A 14,145-nucleotide genomic window follows, 5' to 3' on the forward strand; every position below is an offset into this window, starting at 1 on the left:
CAGCGGCGGGAAACACGAGACTCGCTTTATGAGGGCGACGAAGAGAGCCGTTGAGGGAGCACAGAGGCAAGAAGAAGCAGGAGACATTTCGGGGCAGATAAACGATGGCGAGGAATCAAGTTGTTGAATTTATGAGCACATCAGCAGGAAGTTCAAGCTGAACAACCGCGCTGTCCAAACTCATAAGGGGGAGGAAAGGGATTCATCATCTTAGTGGATGCGGACTACGGGAGAGGAGTGCCGTGTGACACGTGGATATTGATTGTTGAAGTTATTCAATGGGGGGGGAAAAAAGAGAGAGCGAGCGAGAGGGGAGCGGTGTGCCTCGGCATCGAAGAAAGGGGAAAAGTCTGCTCACCTGGGAATTTGACGGCTTGGCAGTAGATGACGAGGTCCGACAGCTCCTGTGCGATTTGCCGACTCTCCTTCTTGTTCTGAGGGAGGTAGAACTCCTCGCCCAGCTCCATGTCAAACACCTGTCGGCGCAGGCAGGAAGATCAGGGCCGGACTTATCAGGAGCAATACAAAGGCGAGGTTGGGGTTTGGGGTGGGGGGGATGAACTCTTTCAATGCTAGCCATCAAAAAAGAAAGAAATAAAATAACCCTTCTGAGCATTCTGCCTGATCTTTCAAGGCTCACCAAAATTGTGTTTTTGGACCATTTATTTGACCGTGTTTTTCGACAACGGCGCCCAAAAAGTTGATGAAGAGTTCTACGATTTGAAGTCGTCGTTTTAATTCACATGCTTGAAAAGGCATGAAAAACGCCAAAGCTAACGTGATCGTTTGGACTGCCTCCTCTTCCCTTCTCATGCAGTGGACTATTTCAATGTCAAGGAAACAACTGTATCGACATGTTTGGAGGGAAACGGTGCAAAGTTGCTTCCGATTCATTCCGTTGATTTTAGGTCTCAGTGCGCGCGCATCGGCGACGTCGACAACAAAGAGAAGCTCTTCTCATTTGCGGACCTCAAACGGGCACAACCGCACCAGGGTGCGTCCCCTGGCCGAGTGACGCTGAAGTGCGCTGACCTTTCCTTTACTGGGCGTGCCGCCGTCAGCCTTCTTCATACGCTTGGGCACTTCGTCCGCAGGCTGCTCCTCTTTGTCCGCCGAGCTCTTCCCTTCTGATTTTTCCTCCAGCAGGTTATCTGTGAACACAAGCCATATTCTTTTTTTTTTTTCCCTAGTAAACGGCCAATAGCCAATGTTGACGACGCTAACTGGGCAAGATCTGGATGGCGCAAAGCTCACAAGTGCAGCAAAATCACACGGACTCAAATAACGGCTTTCTGTTTCGGTCCAAGGATTCAAGCCAGACCCATTCTTCACACGTCGTAACGGATGGGAACGATCAAAACGAACACGCGTTTCTGGGATTTCCTCATCTGCTCCAGAGAGCCCTTTTATCCAGTGGCCCTTGCTCACTCCTCGTCGGAGGAGCTAACACTCAACTGACATTGTACCCTGCTATGATGCCACGCGACGAACATCAAGCCCACACGATGGAACAGGGCCACGCTACGAGGTGTACGTTTCATGAAAAAAATCAAGTGAGCGACAGGATTTGGCGACTGGGAAACAAGATGGGAAGGGACGGTGGGAGGGGGAGAGCGTGGCATCAGGAGAGAGTTAGTGCTGAGAGTGGGATCGGGTAGTTTCCCCCGGTCCGCTCTTTAGCGTGGGGGCAGCGGAGGGCCTGAGAAACCAGATGGTTTTGTTTTGTTTCCCCGATGAGTCGAGGTCACAGACAAAAACGGTGCACAGAGGGTAGCAAGAAGGGAGGTGGATGTGTTTGTGGAAAAAGAAGAAAGCATCCAGACAATGTAACTCTTGGAAAAAGAAAAGAAAAAAAAAGTTTGGACTGGAAAGCACAGGAAACGTTTTTCTTTTCACCTCTATTGAGTCATAAATTGCATGTCATTCGTAGTTTTTTTTCCCCCCCCCCTCTTTTGGAGGTCGGGGTGGAGGAAGTGAATGCAGTGAGGCAGGCAAACACACACAGCACACACAACTACGGTATAAATCACAATGACGTCATGTACACGCGAGCCGATAAGGATGCACGTACAAAATGCGATTCCGTTCAATCCGGCCCTATATACATATTAATGCAGGCAGTCATATTTTTGCAATGCACATCCCCCCCACCCCCTCAAAAAAAAAAAAGGTAAAGTCAATGACAGTACCGGAGGGTCTACAGTCATTTTCTTTCTCCCCGTAGTCAAAAACCGAATTGAAATATCTGCTGTGTACTTTGAATTTGATCCCCCCCATTGAAATGACTTTGAACCCCTCAAAAAAAATAAACTGATGAATGAATACATGAAGCAATCACACTAATCTACCCAAATCCCCTCAAACGCGACAATAAATAATAGCGGAAGCAAGACGGATGGACGGCAGTGTTGGATGTCGTCACAGCGAGCAAGGCAAAAGTGAACGCCAAGGCAACGGTGGCGGACATCGAGGATTACCTTCCAGCCCATAGGAGGCAGTAGAGGCATTGAGGACATCGGCTAAGCGAAGAAGAGGTCAACGCAAATGGGACGGACAGGAACAACAACAAAATTGAGAACAATAAATCACGTTCCAAAAATGATCCAAAGGAGCGTCAAACGCCAAAGAACACCAAGTGAGTCAAGGGGTCACATGACCGCAGGGCAAAAAGGCGCGCTCACCATCCGACAAGGACTCGTAGTCGTAGTCGTACTCGTCTTCATCCTCCTCCTCCTCCTCGTTGCCGTGGCTTCCGGGCGACCCGTTGCTGGCTTGGGCCTGCATGTGGGCCAGCTGGTGAGCCTGAAAGAAGAAACGCAAAGTCACCAACGAGCACGAGGAAGGGAGGAGGTGGGGGCGCCTGCCGGCCCTTGAAATGAAGGCATCACCTTCTGCTTCAAAAGGTCCACCGGCGCCTGGTGGGCTTTCAGCTTCTTGTTTTTCAGCAGGATCCTCCCGCGAAGCTGCAGCGGCGACGGCAGGTGCGGCTCGTCGCTGAAGTCGCCCTCGAAGAGGAAGCGCGTCACCAGACGCTCCCCGAACACCGACTGGGAATTGCAACGCAGGAAATAAGGAGCCGTAAGCCCCGCGAGGAAACACGTTGCCAAAAAGACGTTTGCCGGGAAGGGAACGGAGATGATTTGCGCAAGTCTGCCGCCACGCTTTCTGATTTGGAATTCGACGAACTTGGAGAAGTTTGCATTTTAGGATCCCAGACAGTTCTTCCCACGACGGTAGAGTGGACAAACGCGTACACAAAGCAGGCGTGTGTGTGAAACGCTCGCGCGAACATGAAAAGGGTGATGTCCATCACGCCGGTTCCCCGGGGTGGGGGCGGCGGAGACGGAGCGCCGGGAGGGCTGAGCAAGATGAAAGCGTGCGCGCATTCCAGCAATACACTATCTCGCGTGTGTGCGCTCTTGAGTTGAAAAAAAAAATAATAAACAGAGGAGGATTAGCGAGGCAGGCCTCTGAGTGGAGAAAAGCCAGAAAGTGACGGACTTCTCGGTTCCAGGGGAATTGCACCGCATGACTGGATGGATTTGCGGGTTTTTTTTAGTGGGTGGGGGCGGGGGATCTTCTCTTTTATGGCCGTACCTTAAAGATGTCGGCCATCTTGCGTTGCTGCGGAAGGGAGCAGTGGTTCTCAATGGAAAGGATGACCGGCATGTCCGAGTTGACAAAGGCGCTGCGGTGAACGGCTTCCACCACATCCTGAGGAATCACGGGAGAGAGACGTGCTCCGGCTTCAATTATTCAGGAAGATGGCGCTACCCGGCCGCGACGCTCCTTCCGTGGAATTGGAATCCCATTTTGTCCGTTACCTTGAAAGGTATTTTGGTGGTGAGCGTGTGTCCGTGATAGATGACCGGCATGCCGTCATCGCCGTCCCAGCAGTCCAGTTCCACACTCCTGCAGCCTTGCAGCAGCACCTTCAAAGGAGACGCCGACAAAGTTGCTTCCGAAATCCAAATCACACGGTGCCGTTGAAATGAATGGAAATGTTGTCCTCCCGCGCCAGCCTCTCAAAACGCGACCAACGCTTTTCATAATGCGTCAGCGGGACAACAAGAAGGGCCGAGTCATTCCACGGCGAGGAACTGACCTGGCTGTAAAGCTCCACAGAGGACTCTCCTTTGAGCTGGTGTCCGGTCAGGTAGGTGTTGTGAGAGGACTCGATGTAGTAGTGGGACAGAGGGTAGCGCAGCTCCTCGGGGTTCACCGGCGATTCGTCGTTCCGACAGGCAAAGTTCTCCTTGTCCATCAGGTACCTGGAGGAGAAGGCGAGGCCGGAGCTTGAAGTCGCAGGGCGGACCTCCGGGTCGGGGGCCGCCGCGCCGTTTGCCGCGAGCCTACCTTGCGAAACCTTCAAATGACATCCAGCCCATGAGCCTCATGGTGGACGACGGCTCAAAAGTCTGCAACGCAAATGCCTTCGTCAGTGTGATCGATGGCCACCTTCCTTCGCTCGCTCGCTCGCTCTGAGGTTTCTTTCGGCCGCATCCAATTCATCTACCGCTTCCGCTTCCTGATCAATAGCGGGCCGTTCCTCATCCCATTCGCCCGGTGCAAATCCAAACCAATCCCGACATCACGCCTTCCGGGACGCGAGCGGTCCTCACCTGTATCATGCCGAGAATGTCGTCGTAGCTCCGGTGCTCCCTCTGACAGTTGACCAGGAAGTCGTTGAGCTGAGGGATGGCCAGGCCCAACGCGCCCAGCGAGGCGCTCTCCACGCCCGTCCCGTTGGTCACGATGCTGGCGGCGGCGATGGCGTCCGAGATCTGCTTCTGGTTGTCCGACATTTGCCGCCTGGTCCGGACGAACAGGTTGAGGTCGGAGCCGTTCCGAGTCAGGAGGTCTACGGGAGGAGCGGGGAGGCCTTAAGAACGGACGGCGTGGACCTTCGCGTCGGAGGAAAATGCTCCTTGAGAGTACCGAGGTCCGGCTGGAGGCCCGCGTCCCCGTCGTCAATCTTCAGGCTGGTGTAGAGGGGAGCCGACTCCGCAGCGGAGCGACTGCAAGGCACGGCGAACGTGTCGAAGAGCTCCTTCAGGTCCTTTCTGCTGCGGATACTGGCAGAAAACATTCGCATTCATCAGTCGCTCTCATATTGAAGCCCCTCAAATGGCCGCCTGCTCTTAAGAACAACGTGTGCAGCCGGACAAAAAAAAAAAAGATCGAGCTCCTTCAGTGCGTGCGGTCTCGGCGATGCAGCTGTAAAAATCCAAAGCATCCACCTGAAAGACTTGAAAAGTTCCACAAACTCGATGAAGCTCATGGTGCTGTCAGAGATGATGAGGTTCTGGAAGCCTTTGAAGCAGCCTTTGCCGCGACCGTGCCAGGACCTGCTACTCCACGCCCTGTTCACCAGAAACACAATCGCTACAGCAATGGAACCTCGGGCTGAGCTTGGGCCTAATTCCATGTCAAGGTACCCCGGCTGAGCCTTGGTGCTCCCCGAAAGGACTGGAGAGGATTGCGGGCGGGACTGGTTGGAGCTGGACATGCTGGAGGTGGTGGAGGAGCAGGAGCAGGAGCAGGAGGAGGAGCAGGAGCAGGAGGAGGAAGAAGAGGCAAGCGATCCGGGACTTCCTTTGGAAGTGAGGGAGAACGGTCCGGGGAAGCCATCGTCTGCGCAGGGGGACAAAGATCAAGGCTAACCGTGACTTGGGATGGCTTCAAATCTTCATTTTAAAACGCCAAGACTTGAAGATGTCCGGGTCACCTGCATCGTCCTGGTCGATGCCGTCCGACTCGGGTCCGTTGCGGTAATGTCCCTCTTTACAGCTGCGCGTTTTCCTGCAAACCATCTCGTCATCCGTGGCATCCCCGCTGTCTCCCTGCAGTCGAACAAACAAGCGAGCGAGCGACGTGAAATCGATCGGAATTACGGCAGCTTCCTCGTCGTGCCAATAAGCATTCAACGGCAGAAGAGAACTGACCCGAACGAGGGCCTTCTTCTTCTTCTTCGCCTTGTCATTGATTCCCAGAGGGCTGCTTTTGGGGGCCCCCGATTTCTCTCCTCCACCGGCACCCGTGTTCCACCTGCGCCCACCAAACAGCTCGACGGCTTGGGCCAGCGTGGGTCCTTCGTATCGACCTTCCTCCTGGCAAACGGAGCGACAAAGGCGAAGGCCGGCAAACATATCGACGCGGTTCTTTGCACGGGCGCGTGACAAAATAAAATCCCAGGCGTACCTGATATAAACCGACATACTGCCGCCTCAGCCACTGCAGCCGCTGATCCGGAAACTTCTTCAGCCTCCTGCTTGCATTCACTAACTCCGACAGACCCTTGTAAAGCATTTGCGCGGTGTGGTCGGGGGCCACAAAGTGCAGTAGTCTGTTGGATGCGGCGCGGGGTCGAGATATCACTAGATGTACCGGAGAGGGTGTCCCGAGAGTCGCCACACGCTTTCCCGGGTAAGTCAACCCACGAGGTCCAAAAATCAAACGGAACGCAGAGCGCGAGAGCTAATGGAGTCCGGACCTGTTGTCGGTGGTACCGAGGCCGTAGAGGAGGCTGAGGCCGTTCTCCTCCACCGTCATTTGGCTGAGTTTGCTCTGCAAACAAACCGCGTGGATGTCCACTCCCTGGTGGCCCAGGAATACAGCCTGGAAGCACAGAAGCGCACTCAATTAGGAATCTTCACCGCCCCTCCCCCCCAAAAAAAAGTAAAATACAACAACTCTTCAAGTCATTTACTGGAGACGAACCTTGACCGCTGCGAGGTCCAGCAGACCTTCTGCCAGCCCCGCCACCACAGTCTGTCCCAGTCCCGGCGGTGGCTCCGTGGGGGGGACCCCCCCATTCTGAGCCTTACCTGCCATCCATTTAAAACATGTTTGCTAAAAGGAATGGACACCGGCCGCAACAAGCGCTCAATATATGGACTGAGATGATTTGACATGTTCGAGAAAACAACCGCCGTGGATTGACCCCCCCCCCAACGTTAATTCCGACCTTGAAGGTGATTCCAATGCGACACCCGGTTCGTGATAATCACCCCAAGTGAGCGTGGTGTTGTCGGGCTGGAGTCTCAGCAGGCAGCGGGCCGACAGGTGGCTGTCCTGCTCGTAGTGGATGACGGTGGCGCCTTGCAGCAGGAACTGGTGAACGTCTGGTGGCAGGGACAGCACGTACCTGAAAGGAAAAAAAAAAGACGAAAAAATGGAATAGTGTGGCGTCTCGGCGATGCGCGTGCGTGCTTAGACCGGGGGTCAAGCTGATATTTTGAGCGCTTGTGTGTCTGTCCGTGTGTTGGATTTGAGGAGATGTTGAGGAGGGTTTTTTTTTTCCTTTTTCTTTTTCTGAATGGAGCTCGTTCGTCTCTTACCAAGGAATGAGCTCGGTGCCATGGCAAAAAGCCCGGTGCGTCTCCCGCGCGCCCTGGAACTCCATCTCGTTAGCCGCGGGCTCGGATGACAGGTCGCCTTCGGAATCGGACAGGTCGCCCACCATGAACCTGAAAACGCGCAACGGGAGAATGGAGAGGCGTCTGTGCGAGACCAGCCAAAGTCAACTCATCTCACGAAAATAAGCTGCGAGATTAATCTTCATTAAAAAGAGGGTAGCCTCAACAATTGTGCCTTTTCGAACGAGACACTTTCACCGCACGGCGACAACTGAGGTCACTCTTCACACGAACAGCACAAATAAGACGTGAGAGAAGAGGGACTGCGTACAAAAAAAAAGAAGTAGGAACTCTCGATAACACCGGAAAAGAAATCAAACTCAAGTCGGCTTATCCTGCGCGCTAACATAAACAAGAACTCTGAGTCAGAGAAAAGCATCCAGAAGCGGGGAAGATAAAGCAGGTTTCCTTTGCGCAAACGCCACCGGCCACGTGAGGGAATCGCCGACCAAAATGTCATCAGCTGCGTGCCGTGAAAAGGAGCAGAACTCCGTTCCTTCCTGGCCTGACGCGAAAACAAACTTGGACGCCGCAACTTCTTCTGCTCTGCACTTCTTTTGCCAAAGCCATCGTCATCGTCATCATGATCACATTTGCCGTCTTGAGAGGACCTTGGAGTCACTCAAACAAAATCACGGCCCGTTACGACGGCAACCGTTGAGCAGTCGGTCAAGCAAGCCCATCTCGGCGGTGCAACAACGCCTTTGTCAGTTCTTCACTGTTGGCCTCCGAAGCCGCCCGACCACAAAGAGAGTTGGCAAACGTGGACGCGGGCCGGGGAGACGAACCCGGCAAAAAAGTCACTGTGAGGCTTCGACAATTATGATCAAAATGGATTTTTTTTTTTTTTAAAGATCAAGGAGGAACACGATTAAGCAGAATGTAAAGAATGAAGCAACTTCCTCTGGTGTGCACCACTTTGCCATCGGTTGTGGCAATTTGACAGTCATGCGGGCGGGGGGACAAAACACAAGAGTTTGACAGCTACTGTAGGTGACTCCGTCGGCCAACCAAAACTTCTGAAACGCGACTCAAAATACTGACTGATAGCGGCAGCGGTCCCGAAGGGAGTTGTTTCTCGAAGCTGGAGCTGGCCCCGAAGAAGAAGAAGAAGAAGAAGGAGAAGAGGGACTAGCGGAGGCCTCCTCGGGATCCTCTGCCTCCAAACTGCGATTGCACGACCTGGGAAGCGAGAGAGACGAGCCGCTTACGATGCCGACCGCGCGAGAGCCAAATGGGTTGCGTCCAACCTAATAATCTGCAGGATGTTGCTGACGGTGGCTTCTTTCTCTGGGACGTGAAGACCATCCGGGCCGGCGCGGGACAAGAAGTGGCGCTGGCCGCTGTAGTCGGAGACAAACTGGACGAGAAGCGGAGGGCGGGAGTGAAGCCAAATGCCGAATGAGCGCGGCCGGTCGTCGAGTACCTCCAGCGAGTCGTCGGCGTTCTCGCCGGGCCTTTGAAGGCCGATGATGCTGGCGGCGCCGTCCAACGCCTCGCTCAGCTCCTTCAGGAACACCCCGCAGAAAGGGACCACCTACGTTTGCAGAGAAAACATCGGCGGGTCTCACCGAAATGCAAGAGGAAAAGAGCACAGAGAAGCCATTGCTCATGAAATGTTTGCCTCCAGTTTCCTTTTCATCCTTTCAACTGCAAGTACAGGCGAGCACAAGTTGCGCGAACAACCCGGGCCAACGCTCGCTCCTCCCCAAGCGGCAAAGCGCAACGTGGTCTACTCACTTTGCATCCCGGGATATTCAGCGCTCTGGTGACGAGCTTTTTGTACTCCGAAGAGGTCTCGTGCTGCGCCATGGCATCCTTCAGGCTCCTCATGGTCTCAATGTCCGACTGGTGCATAAACTGCCACATCTTCAGCACCTTGCGGGACCTACGCGGATTTCGCGCGCACGCGCACACACACACCCACGCCACATTTTTCCCGTGCAACTTTTGAAGTTGCGCTCCCGGTGAGCGCGGTATGCGCGTGTGGCGCCCAACCTGAGTCCCGCCAGGAATTCCATGACGCCGTTGTAGTTGCCCATGTTCCAACAGCACTTGGCCACGTGGACCAGATAGGAGAACACGTCTCGCTTCTCTTCCATGGAGCTGGCGGTCAGCACAAGCCAGGTGACCCACGAACTCACCTGCAAACAAACACGGGAATACGCCGCTAGCTTTCCAACTGGGAGGATTCGGGAACCATTTTGGGACCAGGTCGAAATCCCCGTCCACGACGACAAACACGCCGAAAAGTTACGCGCGCAGATTTCATGTTGGCTTTATTACCCGTGATCTCTGGCTTTCAAAAACAAAATCAATCAATACAACTGCTAAGGCTTCCGGCAAGGCCGCTAACTGCACATGCACCCCGAATGAAAACATGACATCATCATCATCATCGTCATTTATCAGCTGCATTGCTCTGACTCTCACACAAACACTCACACACATGCCAAACGATCAGCTCTCAATCTGTCTGGTGTGTCAATGCGTTTGAGCCTCACGAATGCGCAGCCGCCAACGCACTTGCTAACCCCCTGACAGGCATTGATATCTTTTACCGTTACGTAATAAGACCGCCGCAGTCTCACTTCCAAGGGGCCAAATGAAGGCACGCATGGAATATGCAACTACACACACACACACACACACACACACACACACACACACACACACACACACACACACACACGTATTAGTTCAGATGCGGCGTGTCATGGCCAGCACGTCGGACACATTGGGCAGGGGAACAACACACGCGACTTTGCATTAAAAAGTTAGGTGGAGTAAAACACCAGTCTGATGTTGTTTTATGCACACAGGTCGGAAAACAAAATTATTGTGAAACCCGAATTGACTCCCCCCCCCCCCCAAGTCCCCCCTGCATTAAAAACTAAGATATCTACTTGACTTGAGTCTTTATTTTGGACCCAAAAGGAATCCGCATCAAAGAGTCAAAAAAACAAAAAGACTTCTCGGACTCAGTAAGTGAAAGTGGATCATATGCCGGATCACACCGGCGCTACAAAACGAGATGTATTATCGCCGCCTGTTTTCCGAGAAGCGATGCATTCATCCGCAGCTTCCCGGCATGCGTGAGGGGGGCGGCGCGCCTCGGCCCAAACGCTCTCTCTCACTTCGACTGTCAATCAGCAGCCGGCTCGCGTTACTCTCGCCATCTCAACTCCTCTGACCGACTGCCGCGCTCCCGTGTGACTGGTGAAAGGGAAGCGCGCCCGCAGCGAGATCCAATGGAGCGCGGAAAAGTAATACGGGGCGGGAAAGTGAGACTTTCCTCACACGCACACATCGAGGCGAGGCACCGATCCCCCCGTTACTTTGAAGTTGGGCATCCGTCGCCGTCTCCGCATGTGTTATTAGTGCAGCGACGAGGGTCGGGCTCTGCTTGCATTGGGCCTGCATTGCGCGACCGTTGATGACAAGCGCGGTTGCAAACGCTACGGCCATCGGTGCCCAAACAATGCAGACAATAAACTGAAAAAAAAAATGCAGATCCCGTGAAAGATCCTCGTTGCCGGGTAAATCGTCGAAATGTATTCCCATCCGTTTATGGCCTTTTGACAATGTTTACGACCGGACCGCGCCTTCCTCCCTCGCTCACGACCGTTTGGTGTTCCGTTTGTCATCCGCGCCGCACGATTTGACCGTTTCATTGACAAAAAAATGCGCTTTCAAGTTTGGTTATGTTGTTGGGTCTTTGTCGGCCGCAATTTCTGACCTCATTGAAGCGCGCCACCAGGTCCTCCACGGCGTTAGCGCGCCGCGCCGTCCGGGTGGGCACGTTGGGCGCCGACAGCGAGGCTTGGAGCTTGGGGTGCCGTCTGCTCTGACTTTCCGGAGTGCCCAGCTCTCGAGTCAGAAAGCGCAAGTAGTCCAAGGCAAACACCTGAGAGGAGCGGGAAAGCCCGCGTCAATGTCACATCATCATTCGGGGCGTCGGAAACTCGGCCCGCCAAAAGGTCCCACCCGCTGGTAGAGCCGCTGCTCCTGCTCAGTGAGGATGCAGGCGATCTCCTCGGGGAACTGCACGAGGTGCCGCAGCTCGGCCAGCTCCTTGCTGATGCCGCTCACGCTGGCGGGAAGAGCGCCGCTGCTGGTCATGCTGGTGGCCAGCTGGCGCTCTGCGGGGTCGGGGGGAAAAAAAAAATATAGATATCAAATTGTGACGAGGAAGGTAAGTTGAGATATAAATACACTCAATAGTTTTTGCATTTTATGGAAAACAGAATATACGTTTAGGCTAAAAAATATTGGGGGGGGGTTGAAATCATAAGCAAATCCAATTATTTGAAGTGGAATTTTGTGATGCGACTTCAGTTTAAAGGCTTGGTCAATAGGGAATTTCAAACTAAAGTAGTATTTTTTTTTTTTTTTTTTTTTAGTTTAAGCCAGACTTCCAACTTGAGATCCGTAGTTCCAAAAGTGCGAGGCGGCGATCATAAAGAGCAGCAAAACATACTGTGTCAAAACTGTAATTCATCCTCGATATCCTGCACAGTTGTTCATCTCAAAGACGATATTGTCATCCATCAGCGCTGCGCGTTCCTGTGTTTACATTTCAAAGCTGCTTCTCCGTTTGTGAAGCACGCAGAGACGGGTAGAGCGCCGCACGAACGTCCGTCCTCGCTTTCAAACAGAGGACGCCACTATTGTCCTCGAGTGCATGTCCATTGTTCTTATTCAGATTCACCATCGGCGCTTTCTGGATGAGCGCTTTGCGGTAATGAGATGCACGTTCAAAAAAAAAAAAAAAAAAGAAAGCGCGCTGGCCAAAACAAATGACACGCACCGCCTTTCTGGTCATTGTCAGCCCACGGGCGCACACATCCACAATGCAGGCGGGCACACTCGCACAAGTCGCCATGGCGATGGCAGCGCCGCCGCTCCCCGGGGAAACCAAACTTGCTTATTGTCACGATTGTCTGATTGGAGTTCCTGAAAATTCGAAAAACTTGCACATTACTTTTTTTTTTAATAGTACTTGATAGTTTTTGGGAAGAGATTCCAGCCGCTGCCGAACCTAACCTGCCGTTCATAACTAGGAAAAAATAGAGACGGTATTTTTGGGCCTAAAACAGCAATTTCAGTTGGGCAGATTGAGAATCCGTGCATACAATTCCTCAAAAAATGAGCACCAATGTGTTGACTGGTGTGATTTGTCTCTCATCGATTCATCACAATTGCAGCCATACGAGCGGCCTTTTCGAGTTGGACAAGAGAGGCCGCCTCCAAAGGAGAGCGATCAATTTCATCACCAATTTATTCCTTCTTCGCCTCGGGGGGACAATCGACGTCCTCAGCCAAGACGGCGACAAAACGCTGTCGAGAGGCTCAGCGGAAAGGATGAAACACGCTCATACATCTCATTTGTCCGAGATGCGGCTCTCCTTCTTCCAGCTAATGAATAGAGAGACGCACCTGGACATTCGTATGCGCCACCCTTGACCTTTCTTGGCCAGGAAGTGCGAGCCCTTCCGATGCAAAGAACCGAGAAGAAACCTGATGTTTATGCATCACGGCCTACCGTGCGCGCAAATACAATGAAATGGGCCCGCCTCCAAACAAGGTTGCGGGGAAACAAGCAAGTGCGGATATTTCAGAGGCTGTCGCTTCCGTGCGTCCACTGCGGCGGGGACTCCGAGACCCTCCCCACACTTTGCTAATTTGTAAACAGATTCAGATGAAACTATCGTTGGACGCAAAAACGCAAGATAAAGACGAAGAGGACATTTAGCAAACAAAGCAACTGGGACACCGAGCCTTAAAAAAAAAAAAAAAAAAGTGCACATTTCTTCCAAACTCATCCAAGCTCTGTGCTCTGGGACACGCACACGCACACACAGAAAAAATATCCTTCACGAAGATGGAAGCACAAGAAGCCAAATTATGAAAACTGGGGAGTGAAATAAGGCCACTCATCCTACTCTTGATGGATGCCAAGTGTTTTGTCTGTATCGCATATCAACACCAAACAAACACCATCAACTAATCAACTAATCAATCGGACAGGAAATGAAGAACCTCGAGAGTAAGTCGGCGGTCTGGTCTTGATGGCTGCGTGCGTCATAACTTCTTCATACCGAGCAACAAGAACGAACACACCATCAATTCCCTGCCACCTCAACAGGTGCGGCTCCAATGTTCAACCATGGGTGCGTATTGATTAGCCTCAGCAGGTGGACGCGTGTCAGCGCGACCCCCGTCCCGACTCCAGTACTGGGAAAGCTCTTTTTATAACAGCTCGTTCCTCCGCGTGTTGATCTGTCACAGTGTACCGTCAAGTCCTTGGAAGATAACACATGAAAGGAGTCCGCTCGCGAGCGCGCCATCAACGCATTGTAAACGGAGCTATAAGAGGTGGTGGACACGTCTGTCAAATGAAGTCCGGAATGCGAGCCGGGCATCGCTCGCTCACTCCTTCTGCACACTCAGCAAATGAAATGAGGAACAAACACAAGTGCAAGTGGAAAACCCTTCTTTGGAGGTGCACTCTTTTGAGCTGCGAAGCGTGTCACCGCGCCCCTGAGGCCGCAGTAAAAGATGCGACCTTGTGGCCTCGGGGCTGCGGGTCAAAGTGACCCAAAGGCCGCTCAGTGGCCCGCAATGCACGGCACGCCGTCTCATCTGGCGCCGGTGTCAAAATGCGCATGGCAACATTGTTCAAACCAAAATAGATATATTCTGCACAACATACATATATATATAT

The 14,145-nt window shown here is 52.9% G+C and overlaps 1 protein-coding gene across 4 annotated transcripts in view; it reads right to left on the reverse strand.

Moving 5' to 3' along the window:
- plce1 (phospholipase C, epsilon 1) overlaps positions 1-14,145 on the reverse strand; it is a 40,494-nt gene that overhangs the window by 7,238 nt on the left and 19,111 nt on the right. For 3 of the 4 annotated variants that reach the window (XM_019883327.1, XM_019883328.1, XM_019883330.1), the window contains exons 8-34: positions 11,406-11,560; positions 11,158-11,325; positions 9,417-9,562; positions 9,159-9,306; positions 8,845-8,955; positions 8,669-8,778; positions 8,463-8,600; positions 7,341-7,469; positions 7,011-7,147; positions 6,721-6,827; positions 6,494-6,618; positions 6,202-6,346; positions 5,946-6,110; positions 5,729-5,843; positions 5,439-5,634; positions 5,241-5,363; positions 4,939-5,075; positions 4,623-4,861; positions 4,357-4,418; positions 4,106-4,271; positions 3,825-3,932; positions 3,598-3,714; positions 2,889-3,047; positions 2,682-2,802; positions 2,478-2,519; positions 1,033-1,151; positions 359-476 (exon numbers count right to left, since the gene is read on the reverse strand). In XM_019883327.1, the coding sequence (XP_019738886.1) occupies positions 359-476; positions 1,033-1,151; positions 2,478-2,519; positions 2,682-2,802; positions 2,889-3,047; positions 3,598-3,714; positions 3,825-3,932; positions 4,106-4,271; positions 4,357-4,418; positions 4,623-4,861; positions 4,939-5,075; positions 5,241-5,363; positions 5,439-5,634; positions 5,729-5,843; positions 5,946-6,110; positions 6,202-6,346; positions 6,494-6,618; positions 6,721-6,827; positions 7,011-7,147; positions 7,341-7,469; positions 8,463-8,600; positions 8,669-8,778; positions 8,845-8,955; positions 9,159-9,306; positions 9,417-9,562; positions 11,158-11,325; positions 11,406-11,560 (3,606 nt within the window). The remainder of the gene's footprint in view (positions 1-358; positions 477-1,032; positions 1,152-2,477; positions 2,520-2,681; positions 2,803-2,888; positions 3,048-3,597; positions 3,715-3,824; positions 3,933-4,105; positions 4,272-4,356; positions 4,419-4,622; positions 4,862-4,938; positions 5,076-5,240; positions 5,364-5,438; positions 5,635-5,728; positions 5,844-5,945; positions 6,111-6,201; positions 6,347-6,493; positions 6,619-6,720; positions 6,828-7,010; positions 7,148-7,340; positions 7,470-8,462; positions 8,601-8,668; positions 8,779-8,844; positions 8,956-9,158; positions 9,307-9,416; positions 9,563-11,157; positions 11,326-11,405; positions 11,561-14,145) is intronic. The other variant, XM_019883331.1, reaches the window with a different exon arrangement.

Source organism: Hippocampus comes, unplaced genomic scaffold (genome assembly GCF_001891065.2).
Source record: "Hippocampus comes isolate QL1 unplaced genomic scaffold, H_comes_QL1_v1.1 scaffold367, whole genome shotgun sequence".
In the NCBI taxonomy this organism is placed as follows: Eukaryota; Metazoa; Chordata; class Actinopteri; order Syngnathiformes; family Syngnathidae; genus Hippocampus; species Hippocampus comes.